The sequence below is a fragment of the Aulostomus chinensis genome, chromosome 23 (assembly GCF_037954235.1).
Source record: "Aulostomus chinensis isolate RoL2024-O1b breed Wild chromosome 23, RoL_Achi_v1.0, whole genome shotgun sequence".
NCBI classification, from domain to species: Eukaryota; Metazoa; Chordata; class Actinopteri; order Syngnathiformes; family Aulostomidae; genus Aulostomus; species Aulostomus chinensis.
Genome location: NC_141342.1, coordinates 9,020,598 through 9,036,959, shown reverse-complemented (window position 1 = coordinate 9,036,959; position 16,362 = coordinate 9,020,598). Strand labels below are relative to the sequence as shown.

Genomic DNA, 16,362 nt, shown 5'->3' with positions numbered 1-16,362 from the left:
CTGGGCTGCATGTGAAAGGCTGTGGAATCCAAGAGAACAGGTGCAGTTCTAGTTTAGTCCCAGCCCCCCACCCCTGAGAATTTTTTTTTCCTGAAAACAATCATCCCTGTTTTTTTGGAAGCAATGTGTTTGTTTGTTTTTTCTGCATTACATAAGGGAGTTGAACCACAGTTCAGTGGACCTGGTTAGGCAAGGACCCTCTGCAGCGTTGAAGTAAACTTGTTTGATGACTTCTTTTCACTCCTGCAGACTGGCTGCTCAGACATGTCTCTGAACAACTCAGTTTTTTCTTTTGTTGCATTTCCTCATAGCAGCTCCTCTTCCTACTGCTTTATAATCCCTCCTGTCCTTTTCCCTTCCACTGGTCCTGAGAGTGACCCCGGCACAGAGGAGGACAAGAGGTGTGAATAGAAAGCACCTAAGGAGAAAGTGATGATCTTTGATCAGAGAGAACAAAACAAGCCAGAATGAAAAAGCTTTGAAAATTACCACATGATGGAAGAGATGATTAGCTGACAGAAAAGAGTGAGAGAACCAACGAGCCAGGTTTGTTGGTGTTAGCAAGCAAAAGACCTCATGAATGAACAACACAAACAAGGACAAGCGAGACTCAAGAGTGAGCCTGTGATGATGAATCTTACCAGATGTTGCAGTGCCAGCTGTGCTCACGCGGCCAGCCGTCACCAGGGCTTCTGCCTCGCAGGGTGCCTGTCAACCGTCGCTACCCAGCTGTCGCCACAGCGACGTGGGAGCAGGGCCGACAGAGACTGAAACCACACAGGCCTTCCAGAGCGGAACAAACAGGGTTTACAGAGCTGCCGAGCACTGAGCAGCCAAGCTCCCTTTCCCCGCATCACGTTAGAGGCTCACTTGCTTTCACAGGGTTTGTGGGCCGGAAAATATGGGTTTATGTGTGCACATATAACATTTGGCAGCAGGGAGGCATTCAAATCCAATTATGGCAAATGCTATTTGCATGAGTTACTGTTTTAGCAGTGGATCTGTTTCGGAGACTTTTGTCAGAAGAGCTTTTCCTGAAAAAAGTTGCATAACTGTCCTGTCTTTTCTTATGGAAATATACCCGGTGTAATACTGCAGTTCCATGTGTTATTTAATGCATCTGTCTGCTTAGTGGATTTCTTCCGGCTCCAGGATTACAATCAACTACCTATCAATTTATCTGGTCCAAGTCTGTGACGCTTAAATGTGATCACTTAGGGCTTGAAGCTTGAAACCCCCTCCCACGTAGCTGGAATGACCGCTGAAATGCTTGCAACTTTATCCCACTCATCAGAGACAGCGCAGTGAAGCAGACTTGTTCCTAACACACACACACACACACACACACACACACACACACACACACAGCAAGAGAGTCAAGCAGGTCAGTACACGGGGGAATGCTGGTTTTATATCCAGAGGTGGCCCACTTCCTGATTCTGCCTCCATAATTTGGGGGCTGTCAGGAAGCCCAGATGGGGCATAGGTCAGACAGCAGCTTGGCTACTTGCACTCTTCCTCCAAACTTCCCGTTCATCCCACTAGCAGGCAGGGTGGAGGCCAAAGATTAAAAAAAAACAACAACCTCTGGTCTGATGGAGTGTGTTCTGTTCACTACAGCACACTCCTGCAGTAAAGGACTTTATGGCTCAAAGTTCTCATAAATGAGGCTGGATAATAATTATGATGATGTAAAAATCTCAATGTTTCTGTTCCTGTTAAAACATTGTTTGCATTTTACTGCATATGTCAAAGCCGTGTGACCACAAATATGAGACTATATGGATATAGAGATGAACGGCAAAATATGCTTAATTGAATGTAACGCAGCCACTATTGTTGCATGCTGAGCTTTACTGTTACAACTTTTTTGGGATTAATTATACTATTATATATTATTGGAAGTGATGCATTTTTTGCAGCTTGTTTCCTTTTTAAATTGAATTGCCTAAAGGGGGAATGAAATTAGGGATTGACCAATATGTTCTTTTAGGGTCAATATCGATTATTAGTTATCAAGGAGACAATTGACTGATATGTTGGAACTGATAAATATTTTCAGTGTAAATTCAAATATTTTTGTCAAAATTTAGAATAATATGGTGCTAACATAAGCTTGTTGTAAACTACAAGAGAACTTTTAAACATTATTTTAGGATCTCTGAGCAGCGTTTCATCTTAGATTTGAAATACATAAATAAATAAAATGGTTCCCTGAAGTTTTAAGAAGTAAATGAATAATAAATAACTACTTAATTTAAGTCAAGCTAAATTTGTTCTGGAATTTGAGTCTCCATTCTGTAGTCCCAATTTAGCACAGGTGGTAGCAGTTGAGCAAAGTACCGCATTTTGTTATTTTATTTTTATTATTAACTGCAAGCAATTTAAAAAATGCAGAATCTGATGTTAAAATTTGTGTGTGTATACATTTGCCATATATCAGATTGGATAGGACAGCACGGTGGTGCAGTGGTCAGCACTATGGCCTCACAGCAAGAAGGTTCTGGGTTCGAGCCCTGGCTCAGGCACAGGATCTTTCTGTGTGGAGTCTCCATGTTCTCCCTGTTCCTGTGTGGGTTCTCTCTGGTACTCCAGCTTCCTCCACAGTCCAAAGACATCAAGAGGGGACGAGGCTGATTGATACTCTAAATTGACTGTAGGTGTGACTGTGAGTGTGAATGGTTGTCTGTCTCTATGTGTTGGTCCTGTGATGGACTGGTGACCTGTCCAGGGTGAACCCCACCTCTCGCCCCCAAGCCTGCTGGGATAGGCTCCAGCCCCCCGCAACCCTTAACATGATAAGCCGTAGAAAGTGGATGGATGGATGGATGATGGATTGGATAATTGGTTGATTGAAATTAATTTTAACTTCATTTACTAATATAATAATTTAATAAAAGGTGTAGCAGCTTTTGTAGAACAGCCGATTATAGATTGCATATACCGGTAATTAAAACATCAAGCAGGGTGCTGAAAGTACTTTGCTTTTTGTTTTATGTAATAATTTGCTCATATACATATGTCTTGATTTCATGATACCACTGACTTGTGTGTAGTTGTGTTCCCATCAGAACAGCTAAAAGTTTTACATTCATCTGATAAAGATGGAATATTATCACATGGTTTCATGGCTTCCAAGGAGTGAATAGTGTCTCATTTTTCTGTTTGTAAGCATTATACACCTTTATGGCACAGAATTGTTGTCGGGTTGCAATTTCTTTTGTTTCAATTTTACTCCACTATTCAGGCAGGTGAATTGCAAGCAGGCGGATGGCGAAAAAGGGCCACTACGGAAAGAACATTGGCTGTTTTAAAGGGCTTATTTAAAGTATTAGTAGGTCTCACTCTGGGAGAGATTGCACAGGTTTGAAATGGCAAGGCCTTGCAGTTTCATGGATTCATTACAACAGGCGGCACAACAGGGTGTACTGAAATAGGAGGGGTGTGTGTGTGTGTGTGTGTGTGTGCGTGTGCGCACGCAAACATGCACTAATGTTACTGTGGTGTCCTAAGGGCTTTTCTCTAAAATGGAAAACCTGTTTGGCTCACCTGCCCTCCTTCCATTATTGTTGCCACAGCTCATCATAATATCTTGCATGCAGTATGAGTTCTGACTTGAAACAGGAATTTAAGGCTCATTTTTATAGCTTTTAATTTAATCACCTCCCAGCCTCCACAAGGGAGTTTTAAGTTGATAGAACAAACTGTTCTTGTGCTGTCTGCCTGCCTGCCTATCTGCCTGCCATGAATAACTTATCCTTCAGGTTCCCTTAAGCAAGGCACTGCACCACACGACTGGAGCGGTGTGGCCAATGGTGCAATACAATATTTATAATGGACTTTTCCCAGATGGAAGTTTATGTATCCACCGCCCTCCCGTGGGCCTTCACTCTGGAAAAACAAGGTGTTCTTAGTCCATATTACTGGTTAAATAAAAGTAACATAAATACCCAGATGTCAGTTCCATTAATCGTGGTTTCAAGCAGCTCACAACATGCTGACTATTTTCATAGTTTCATCGGACTGTGTTTTGAGTCTCTTGTGTTGTGCCGCTTGTCTGTGTTTTAACAACTTCAGAGTGTTTTCTTTGGCAAGGGCACGTAACGTTTGTATTTTTAGCGCTGGTCTGGGAGCTTATAGCTGCAGGGGAGGTTAAAGGTCACTCACACAAACACACCTGGGTGCTTCCCACTACCGTTGGCAGCTGAAAGTGGGTCCTGTGGAACAGTTTAGGAATTAATGTCTAGCTGAAGGACATTGGGGGGGGGGGGCAATTCCATCTCAACACTTTCACATATTGGATGTCTGTTTATTCATATCTGTGGTTTTCTTTCTTAACTCCATTTCAAATATCCTGTTGTCACTCAGTTTAGACTTGTGGATAGGAAAGTTGTTTTTTTTGTTTCCATGCAACTGTTAAAAGCACAATTGATCTTTGTGACTTTCCACTGAGGAAAGAAAAAAAAAGAGACCGGGAGAGAGGCAGGCCCATGAGAAATTCTTGCAGTAACTGTAGTGTTTCTCTCCTCCCCAACCAGACTTTGACTTCAGTGTGCCAGGTTCCATGAAACTGCACAATCTGATCTCCAAACTCAAGAAGTGGATCAAAATCCTGGAGGCCAAGACCAAGCAGCTACCCAAGTTCTTCCTCATTGAGGAGAAGTGCCGCTTCCTCAGCAACTTTTCTGCACAGACAGCCGAAGTGGAGATCCCTGGGGAGTTCCTCATGCCCAAACCTACGCACTACTACATCAAGATTGCCAGGTAAAAGAAACAACTTTTCTGCTATACAAATATTTAGCTTGTCGTTTTCAGTGTTTGCGTGGACAAAGGTTTAATACTCATTATCCCTCCCAATGAACACTGTAATCCCCAGTGAGTTTAGTTCTACCTCCAGTTAGATTGCTTTAGACAATAACTAAATATGGATTTTTTTTCTTTGATTCTGATTTATTATCATAAATAGCAATAATATTTATCATAGGTATAGAAAACAGTACAGCACGTTTCTCTTTCTACCTCTGTCCAGGTTTATGCCCAGAGTGGAAATTGTTCAGAAACACAACACGGCAGCACGGCGTCTCTACATCCGCGGTCACAATGGCAAGATCTACCCGTACCTGGTGATGAACGACGCCTGCCTGACTGAGTCTCGCCGGGAGGAGCGGGTTCTGCAACTCCTGAGACTCCTCAACCCCTGTCTGGAGAAACGGAAGGAGACCACTAAAAGACACCTCTTCTTCACTGGTAGGAGAAGAGAAAAGATGGGGATCGATGTATTGTCTTGGCAGGTGACATTTTCATCACGAAAAGAAGGCAGCAAGTTTACACCTGCTACTGTATCTGATCAGAATATTAGTGGTTCCAGAAATACACCGTAACATCTAGTGCTGCGGTGCCCTCAAAACACTCAGCAGTGACCCTCTTCCTTCATTTATCTGTCTCACTCACACACAATTTCAATTCACTTTCAAGCGCCATTTCCTCTCTTGTCCTCCCCTTGTGGTTTGCCTCTACCCAGATGTTTGCCCACTCTCCATTTATGCTCTTGATTGGTTTGTTTAAGGGGGAATATGGATGGGGAATTCAGCAGTCCCTCTCAACCCATTTCCTCTTGACTGGAATGGCTGGTATTGATTTCATTTGGGTTGCCAATGTATGTAAATGTTTAGCTTTGCTTTCACCGTGCAGCCCATCCTCAGTCAGTTTGACCAGTGTGCTGTTGATGGATGGCACGCCTTCAGTGCAGCAGCTTTGCCAGCTCTGGAGTATTTAAGTTGCAGGTTTGGATCTGTGGATGATACAGTGCCTAAACTGGGACTGTTTACTTCCAAGTGAAGTGGAATGTTGGTGGTTGGTTGTTTTCTCTTTTCTTTATTGCCTCTTCCTGTCACTCTTTTTTTCTCTGGGCTTTCCTCCCTCTGCTGTCCCCTCTCCATCACACCTGTGTCCTCACTCCCACTCCCTCCATCTCTCCAGTACCCCGAGTGGTGGCAGTGTCGCCTCAGATGCGGCTAGTAGAGGACAACCCCTCATCTCTATCACTGGTGGAAATCTACAAACAGCGCTGTGCCAAGAAGGGCATCGAGCACGACAACCCCATTTCCAGATATTATGATCGTCTGGCCACAGTACAAGCCAGAGGCACACAGGCCAGCCACCAGGTAAGGATGGAAATGCATATAAAACAAACACTGGAACATCTTCTGATGGCCCCTGTTAATATGTAACTTGTGGTATCTAATTGTAATTTAGTAGAGGCCTCTTGTAAGCCTAGCTGTGTTCTTCATTTAAAAATATGATTGGTACTGCAGGAACTGTGTTGTAATTGGACAAAAAATGGAGTAAAACCTGCTTTGTTCTGTTCTATAAAGGCTTTGTCTGCCAAAGATATTCTGTCTGTGAATCAGTGAAAAACTTCAAACTTTATGAAAGCCTGACATCTGCCATCTCTGATAAGTAGAATGATCTGGTTTAACTTTGGAACCTGAAAAACACAAAAACAATGTATCAGGAGAGAAAATTCCAAACCATTGAGAACTAGAACTTCCAGGCCACCTTCCCTAATCTCTGCCTCACTGGTCTTGCCACCAGGTCTTGCGGGACATCCTGAAGGAGGTGCAGGGCAACATGGTGCCTCGAAGCATGCTGAAGGAGTGGGCTCTCCACACCTTCCCCAATGCCACAGACTACTGGACCTTCCGCAAAATGTTCACAATCCAGCTGGCACTCATCGGCCTGGCTGAGTTCATGCTCCATCTGAACCGCCTCAACCCTGAGATGCTGCAGATCGCACAGGTAACAAAGCAGACACAGTGGACTCTCTCAAGGGCAGGCAGGAGCTGTGTGAGGGGGGGCTAATTCAATATACACAGACTCTCATAGATACATTAAGCGATCACCATTACCAGCTCCATATCTGGCCGCATGAATTACCGTTCTCCCCCGTGACTTTCACCCTGGGCCTATCAGTCAGCCAGCCGCTGTCAATGCAAAGGATGTTTTGACAGAACATTATATTCGGTCCCTCTGCTCACCAACTATCAAAGATGTTTCAATTTGAAGAGGCTGCGCGTGCGTGTGCCTCTCAGTCAACATGCATCTGTCTGGTGCGCAGGTTCCACAGACAGCTTTCTCAAAGTCATTATTAAAGATGATTGTGTCAGTCGGCCACCCCTCCCCTCTGATCCTAATCGGCCTTTGCTGACAGGCGTTCCACAGGGCAGCTCAGCGCTGGTATTAAGCCCCCACTCTGCCTGTTCCATTCCGCAGATCCCATTAGACACAGGAGGATTACGGTGTGGAGAGTTAACACACACAAACACACACACAAACAAAGAGAGAGTGCAAGGACGGGACATCAGAGCCACATCATGGAGCCCCACCCTGCTTAAATAGAGACCTTGTGTTCCTTCCAGTTGGCCCTTACAGAGCCCAGAGGGGCTGCCTGGCTTCCGCTTTGTGTTTTGTTTATCCAATGAAAATCAGCTTGTCATCAGGCATCAATTTATAGACTTCATTCTTCATAACTACATCATCTCCTGAGACTCACTTTAATTTCCTTGTGTAATTATCTCAGTGTCTCTTCCGGCATCTTTAATGTTTGTTCTGCCAATTACCCAGCACCCATCGTCTCTGACAGAGTTGCTCCATGTGACACCCAAAGGTTGCGTCATGGTGTTCACACCAACCACTACTGGTCACCAGCGTGGCGATTTAGCATTCTGAGCACTGCCTTCGCATCTAACTGTCCACAAGCTTATCAGAGCCTCCCGGGGGTTGCTGGTGTCTCAGCCCACTGCCTCGAGGCCCTCCTCTGGGGTCTGGAGAAGCAAATGACAGTGGGAGAGGGAGAGGGGAGGAGAGAGAGGCGAGACAGGAGGAGAGGGAGCATAAACTGGAATGAAATGCTCTGCTATAAAGCTGTCAGAGCCACTCACCTTTTCATATAAGGGAGCTTATCTTCTCCAGAATGGCTGCTCGTGTAGCAGGCCTCTCGCACATAAACGCCGGCTTAAAGATGAAAACGGGCTGTATATATTTAAGTCAGCAGGCAGGGACAGGGGGGAGAGGGGAGTGGGAGTGAATTGAGGATTATAGATGCTCTGCCGCTGATAGTTTGACGTGTTACTGTGTCTGGGGCACGCAGATCAATAACAGCAGCCATTTTGTTGGTGCTTGTTTTGTAGCTGACCAAACCTTCCCGATGAGGAGTCATTTTGCCTGCATGTCAACAAAAGCCTCAATCAGAGACGTTTGTCACAGTGTCCATCCGTCCCTTTCTTATGAAGGCAAAAATTTCAGCAGCGTTTGAAGGGATTTCTTTGAAATGGTTGTTGGAACTTGAGGGATGACGCTGGTGTTTAAAAGTCAAGGTCAGTGTGACCTCACAAACCATAACTTGGGCTGCAAATCTACTGCTTGTTCAAAAGTTTGACAACATTTCACACAAATGATGAAAAGCAGCTGTCTATATCCAAAAGGTCCGAGGTCCCCTGTAAAGGTGAAAGGGACAACATTTACATCTCCCACTTGGTAGGAAGGTCACTCACTCGTGCCACGCTAAACTTTTCTTCTGGTTACTAGGTTGACACAACCATCTGCATATGGTCAGATTTGGAATAGCAGTAACAAGACAGGCAATTCATGTGGTCTATCTCATCATGATGCATTTTATGATATCGTGTCATACTCTAACAAGAACAACATGACCCTTTCAGAGGCTAAAGTTGGTAACTTGTGCAATTGCCATTCTTATTTCGCAAACATCAGCTTCCCCGTCCAGCAGAAAAGTGGCGACCTCGGCATACCTTCTCAATCGCCTTTGGTCTTTAAGCTTGGACCACCTTAGAAATGCTGAACCAATATTGATCCTCTCGCTCCTCTGTTGGTCCAACAGTATTTTAGATGTATCACAGAAAGAATATTTCTCGCCTCCGGAAACTCCCGAGCCCCCGAGGTCAGTGACGACACATAGACAACACGTGATTGTTTGTTCTACTGGCTCGGACATCCTTTATGGTTTGCCAGCCAAATCGCTGTTATGTAAATATTATGAACATTTTGGACCAGATAAAATATTTTTCAATAATAATGTCACCACTATAGAATTTTAGACTTTCACTCTGCATCCTTCTGAAATTTCTGTGAATGAATTATGTTTTGTGTGCTTGGAATTGTTGTCTCTTGTACATTTAATGTGACATCGTCATGTTCTGCCAAAGCCCTTCTTTAATGCTCTCTCTGTGGTCTTGAGGGAATAATAACAAGTTCCATTTCACCAGTAAGACATCTTTTATTCAGGGAACCTCTTCACTACATAAAGCAGATTATGAGTCTGGACTAGAGGTGGTTATTCTAGTATTCTTGTTGATTTAATGTTGTCTGTAAAGAACAGCGCATAAGAAATGCGCGGATCTTTTTCCTTTTCTTTTTCGCTGAATAAGCAGATCCAACTGAACAATGCTGATACCCTCCCTCATGCATCCTGCCACATCTACATTTTACTTAGTGAGGCTGCTGACCCGTATAAACCTCTTCTATTTACTCTACTTTTAGGACACAGGCAAGCTGAACGTCTCTTACTTCCGCTTCGACATCAATGACGCCACAGGCGACCTGGACGCTAATCGCCCTGTTCCATTTCGCCTGACTCCAAACATCTCAGAGTTCCTGACCACCATCGGCGTCTCTGGGCCGCTCACCGCCTCCATGATCGCCGTGGCACGATGCTTCGCACAGCCAAACTTTAAGGTATCATTAAAAACTTAAATGGTATTTTAGACCAAAACTATTTGTATTCTATAAAGTGATGAATCAACCACCTGATCATCGGTTGTCCTCATTTGTGTTGGAAGAAACCTTAAACTGGAGTGCCGCTGATTTAAAGAATGGAGGAAAAAAAACATTTTAGGAATAATCTTCCATGCTTTCTTGTCAAGAGTTTTATGAGATGAGCCACTGCAAAGAAAATCCACCCACCAACAGGAATTCGATGAAACCAACAGGTTATTTCTTATCACTGAAAGAATTCTAAGAACATCATGAAACACATGTTTGAGTTTTTACAGTCCTGCTGAATCTGCTGCCATTTCTTAAAGCAGCATTATGAAGCACGTTAAGCTTGAATCAAACTATTTCATCAGCAAGCTGCGCTCCCAACCATAGCAAAACAATGCAGCAAAAGAGCGAGCAGCGTATCTGCAGCAGGGCTGTAAGAACAGGCGTGTGCTGTCTATGTATAGCTCATGCATAAAGCAGAGGAGAAGCCGTCGTGCTTAAAGATGCGGACACACACACACACACACACAAAAACAAAAACAAAAAAACACTCCACCACGTGAACCGGTCGAGGCCAAGTGGCAGTATCTAGTATTTGTTTTGGTCAAAGCAACTGTCTGTTTCCAGGGCGCGGGACAAACACAACATACATGTAGCAATCATCCACTCAGATATAAACAACTTAGTACTGCCTGAAACCATATAAACACTCCAGAAAAGGGAACATTGTGTGTACCTAGTTAGGTGATGATTGCTGGTGTTTGCCGCTGTAATGAACTGCTAACGACATGGGGGGGGGGGGGGGGGGGGACAGACACACCCGACATTGGCATTAACAGCTTTGTTTTATACGTGTGTGTTTGAGACCGGCAGTGATGTTCTAAAGTGAGTTTTATTACGTTTCATAGAATTTGGAACACATGGCTTAGAGAACTAGAGATTGGCGTATTCTGTTTATGTAAACAGTATTCTTAGACGTATAATTAGAAACTTCAGATCAACAGAATGGTTGTCGAATTAGCTGGAATCTCACGAGCAGCTTTACTGTGACGGCTTCCACCCGTACAGTTGCATTACTGAGCTTTGAAAAGCATTAGACATCACTTGTGTTTTTGCATAATTTTATGCAAGACAAGCGATGACGTTCAAAATTCGTTGCGCCCCCCCCGTCCCCGCCCCTGCAAATAGGACATGTTGAAAGAAACTACTACCTGAACGTGTGAACCTTTCAAAAACTGCATTTCCACATTTTTTTGCTCTTCTCAATCCTTACTTGATCAAGGACAGCAGCTTCTGAGCCACTAAGCTATGTCTCGAAATATGGATGGTCAAGTTTTATTCTTCTACATCCATCAGACTAGAAATCCCCATTTCCTCTGTCTTTGATAGGTGGACGGCATCCTGAAGGCGGTCCTCCGTGATGAGATCATTGCTTGGCACAAGAAGACCCAGGAAGACACGTCCATGCCCCTGTCCCCAGCTGGTCAGCCAGAGAACATGGACTCTCAGCAGTTAGTCTCTCTGGTCCAGAAGGCTGTCACAGCCATCATGACCCGCCTCCATAACCTGGCTCAGTTCGAGGGGGGAGAGAGTAAGGTCAACACCCTGGTGGCTGCAGCCAACAGTCTGGATAACCTTTGCCGCATGGATCCAGCCTGGCACCCCTGGCTCTGAGGAAGGAACCATGGCGTGGCACACAGGCGAAGGACAAAGATGAATTGTTTATTATTACGTACCTTACAAACGAGTGTCGCTCTTGACTGTCACCCCACGCTGGACTCTCTGGATGCACTGATGTAGTTGAACCTTGTTGAAACAAAGGAGGGACATTGTTCGTTGACACTCAAAGCTTGTGAGTTTGAGGACTTTTTTAAAAAATGAAAATACCATTTCTCTTTCAGCTATTTATTTTTATAACTAAATGACCAAATGTGTAGTTTCTTTTTCTATCCCTGCTGAATGAAGAGTATTTAGTCCTGTGAACAGTCGACGAAGCCATTTTACTTCATATCATTGGTGACACTTAACACAATAGTTACATTGATAATGGTTAATTAATGCTTAGTTAACTGTTATTTAACAGTTAATGTGTTCGTGTTGACATGTTGTATTAATTATTCTTGCATGTAACTATGCATTGATTGACTGATTATTAATGTACCCTTATTGCAAAGTGTTGCCTTTTTTCCTTTCTTTCACAGCAGTTTGGTTGTAAAATAAAAGAAACCTCAGGTTGAAATTGTCACTGTAATAAACAACAGCTGCCATGTGTTCATGTTCCCACTTTTGTTTTGTTTTTTTATGCATATTTGTTTTTGTAAAGGTACAACAGATGTGTTATCTCTGGCCTTGTTAATAAGCATTTTGTTGTAATAAAATGCTTTTGTTGGCTCTTTTGCATTATTCTCCTACTTTTCCTTCCTCAGTGTGTCAGGATACTTTCTGAATCTTCAAGTTCCAATTGTGTTTGGAGTTTCCGGAAAGATCTCAATTAAGTTTCCTAGCGACGTGTTTTTAAATGGCTAGTAAAGGAGCAATAATACCCAGTAAACGCCATCTGTGCCTCGTATCTCCAGCATCACCGCCATAATCACCCTGAAGGACACACTCCTGGATGTTATTGCAGCAGTAGCTCACGCTGTGAAACCTCTCCAGACAAGCCAAAGAAGTCATCGCTGTCATTCCGGCGGTTCTCCGTCGTTGGTCGTTTATGGAGAGGCGTTTCAGCGCAGCCTCGTAGAGGGACGATAACCTTGCAGTCACTCCCTCCCTCTGGTTAGAAAGTCCTGCAGAGGTATGTCGAGGCGTTTCTCTCCTCCCCCGGTGCTTGATTAATGCGTGCCGGTAGATCTCCGAGTGAGCCGGCCTCTGTTGACTTATACTCGCTGTCAGCCGACCTGCATGCACTCGTAAACAAAGGTTATATCTCTGTTCGCCTTTATATGTAATGTGTACACATCATCCAACATTCCCCCTCCTCTCTGATCCACGCGCAAACGTATATAAGTCTCGGTGGCAAGTTTCCAACCTCTACATTTTTCTTCCAGATGTGTTTTTATTGGGAGCTTCAACTTCTAAAGGAACTCTGGGAAGTGCCTGTGATTGTTTCTCGGAAGACACACCAGTGTGTTTTTACATCTCGCGTTTTTGAAAACCTCAAAGAACAAAGTTGGTTTCATTTTAAAACACTCTGCTTTTCATATCTGAAAATGAACAAAAAACACCTGGATTAATGATGGTAAACCTTTACTGATTAGGGAAAAAGCAACAGTTTGACCCAACAGCCTTTTAGGGCAGAGAAGTTTCTAGAAGAAAAAAAAAAATCCTAATTATGATTATTTTTCTGATATAGCAACTGCAATATAAATCACAGTATTAGAAGGCATTAGTGTTGTCGGCAGTATTTACATTTTAATTGAAAAGCATTTTCCAATACAGCACCTCCAATTGATTTTGATGAAATTTAGGTTAATCGTTCAGGCCTTTAGTTTTCATCAAATCAACATGACAAAGAACAAACATCTGCTGGCATGTGAACCCCTCAAACCCCCCTGCCTGATCCTTTCATCCTCTGCGTATTCACACACGAGGATGTTTTCAGCTCATGCAAGAAATTCATGTCACACAGACTCTCATTCAGACTCTGACTATGATAATCAAACCTGACAAAACACTAAGTCAAACAAATCGCCATTATGGTGTAATTATTTCTGCAGTTAATTGCAATTAAATCCCAGCAAACATTGAGGCAGCAGTCATCCAAACATTGCTCAGCAGTCTAGACCAGAATGCCCACTGTCCAAAGTGAGTCTAACAAACACATTAACACAGTGATCTGGAATCAATGCCCCCTCAGAAATATGAAATGATATTCATGTCAAGTTCAGGGCCGGAGCATGATGGAGTCGATTAGTTCGAAGCGCGCACACACACACACAAACGCTGTCTGTTTAGTTAGATTATGTTTGAAGCTGCGGCTGTGCAGTATTTGGATGGGCATCCATTTCATGCCTCAAGTGTCAACCCTGCCTCCATCTCCATCTCCTGCATTCAAACACCACCACCCCCTCACCCCCACCTTCCAGAGTGAAAGGAGTGTGTGTGATTGATGTGCTCCAGTGGGAGAGAGGGTGTCGAGCCTGGATCAGCAACAGCCCTGGCTCGCAGGAGAGATCTCTAAAGACATCAAAGTAGGAAGAGATCCTTGCAGGACCCTGTCATGAAATGTTCCCTGTCTCCGCAGAAGGTGAGGGTGTGGGGGAGGGTGGGTAGGGGTGTGTGTGTGTGTGTGTGTGTGTGTGTGTGTGGTTACCTCACTGTTTATGACATTTACATTTTTCCTGATAAGCAGTGTAAAAATTTAACCGTAGAAATGTCATTGTCTGAATGCAAAGGCTCTGTTCTTCTGATGGCTATTGATGCAAAGTGATGCTGACCAACACTTTTTATCAGTGCCTGCACTACCAAGAGTGTGGAGGGAAGACATCTAGATGCATAGAAAAAAATGTAGAGGAAACTCATCTGGGTGCACATCAAGACTTTAGAGGGAACACATCTGGATCCACAACAACAACTCCAAAATCAAGACTGTAGAGGGAACACATCTGGAGGCACAACAACAACTCCAAAATCAAGACTGTCGAGGGAACACATCTGGATGCACAACAACAACTCCAAAATCAAGACTGTAGAGGGAACACATCTGGATGCACAACAACAACTCCAAAATCAAGACTGTCGAGGGAACACATCTGGATGTACAACAACTCCAAAATCAAGACTGTACAGGGAACACATCTGCATATCAAGACTGTAGAGGAAACACACCTGGATGCACATCAAAACTATAAAGGGAACATATGCGGACATGCATCATCACCTCCAACATTAAGAATTTGGAGGGAACACATCTGGACACATACCAGTGCCTGCAACATAAACACTGTAGAGGGAACACAGCGGGATGAACCTTGTTGCCTGCAACAGAAACATTGTAGAGGGAACACATCCGGACACACATCACTGCCTGAAACATAGAGGGAACACATCTGCATGTACATCAGCACCTCCAAAATCAAGACTGTAGAGGGAGCACATCTGGATTCACACAGCACCTCCAAAATCAAGACTGTAGAGGGGGCACATCTGGATGCACATCACTGCCTGCAACATAAACACTGTAGAGGGAACAGAAGCCTAAAAAGTACTTCAGCATCCCTCTAATCCCCATCATTCAAGACCCGGATGCCGACGACTCCTTATCTGCTTTCACAACCAGCATCCAATTATATATGACAGTGTGTCAGGCCTTGTTTCACAGTAGAGACACAATCTTTTGGTATCTTCATGTAAACAAACAATATTAATCAAATAACAATAGCGTGTTGATCTCTAGTCGGCGAGGCAGCACATCTCATATCTAGCTGCCGAGGATGTGTTTTGTTACTCAGTGAAGGAGCTCCATTAAGACTTCTAATGGCATTTTCACTCCGAGGAGTCGAGCTCATTAGTTTTGTGTTTAAAATCTGCCATTATGATTTTAATTGCAGCAGAATGGGAAGTCATCAAAGTCACTTTCTCTCTGGGTGACAGTGATGCAGAGGCACGCCACACCATCCGGGGTTAAGAAGGGATAATGGCTGATCACTGTTGTTTGTTGGATCTTCCTGGTTAAAAACACTGCAACTATTTTCTGCACAAATGAAACGAGCATCTGCACTTGAGTTTGGCTCAGCTAGCTCAGGGAACCCACTAATGGCTGTGACCAAAAATGCATATATTTGGAAGAAAAAGACCTGGCATTACCATAGAGATCTTTAGAAAAAAAAACATTTTGAGCCATGAAATACAACTTGTAAATTTAATTCTTTGTCTGTTTTCTAAAAGGTATATCTTGTATCCTCAAATTGATTAAATTGAGGGAACAGGTTATATCTTGTAGCCTCGGAATTTCTCATGTGAAGGAACATTCTGTATCTTTTAGCCACAATATATATATATTTTTTTAATTCCCCGTGTATTTTTCTCACTGTGTCCACAATTTTTTTCTCTCCCTATGGCCACTCCAGGGCTCCATAATTTGATTGTTATTTCCTGCAGCCATTCCCATATCTAAAAGTGCTGCAGTCGAATTTGGATATTCAGTGGCCCACCTGAGATATAATCCTCAATATTTATTCATTTATTTGTTTGTTTGTTTGTATAGTTACATCGTTTGCAGTGTTAGTTGTTGAGGCCGTATCGCAGCAATTCCAAACAAATAAATGCATACATGCAGTATGATAGTATAGTAATTCTTCACTTCTGATTTCTTGTCTCAGAATTTGACTTTATTCTAATGTTTTCAGTATTTTGCACCGGTGTCTGGACCATCAGCTATACCCAGTCAGCCATCGAGCTGAGGCTCCTGTTTATTGCTGCCAGTTGGCAACATCAGCTTTACCGGAGTGTGAAGCAGCAGAGCATGATTAATTATGGAGTACTCTTGGCACTGAACAAAGTGCTGGAGTGGTATTTGTGTAAGTGTGCATGAAGTGTCTATTAAGGGTATTTTACATTGTTCAGACATGGGACACAGATTTG

The 16,362-nt window shown here is 43.5% G+C and overlaps 1 protein-coding gene across 2 annotated transcripts in view; it reads left to right on the top strand.

Moving 5' to 3' along the window:
* Window positions 1–12,183, top strand: part of trrap (transformation/transcription domain-associated protein) — an 82,908-nt gene extending 70,725 nt beyond the window's left edge. For both annotated transcript variants that reach the window (XM_086194888.1, XM_086194887.1), the window contains 6 exons: window positions 4,539–4,764; window positions 5,030–5,247; window positions 5,980–6,164; window positions 6,595–6,798; window positions 9,559–9,753; window positions 11,170–12,183. In XM_086194888.1, the coding sequence (XP_086051014.1) occupies window positions 4,539–4,764; window positions 5,030–5,247; window positions 5,980–6,164; window positions 6,595–6,798; window positions 9,559–9,753; window positions 11,170–11,454 (1,313 nt within the window). In that variant the 3' untranslated portion in view covers window positions 11,455–12,183. The remainder of the gene's footprint in view (window positions 1–4,538; window positions 4,765–5,029; window positions 5,248–5,979; window positions 6,165–6,594; window positions 6,799–9,558; window positions 9,754–11,169) is intronic.
* The last annotated feature ends 4,179 nt before the right edge of the window (window positions 12,184–16,362 follow it).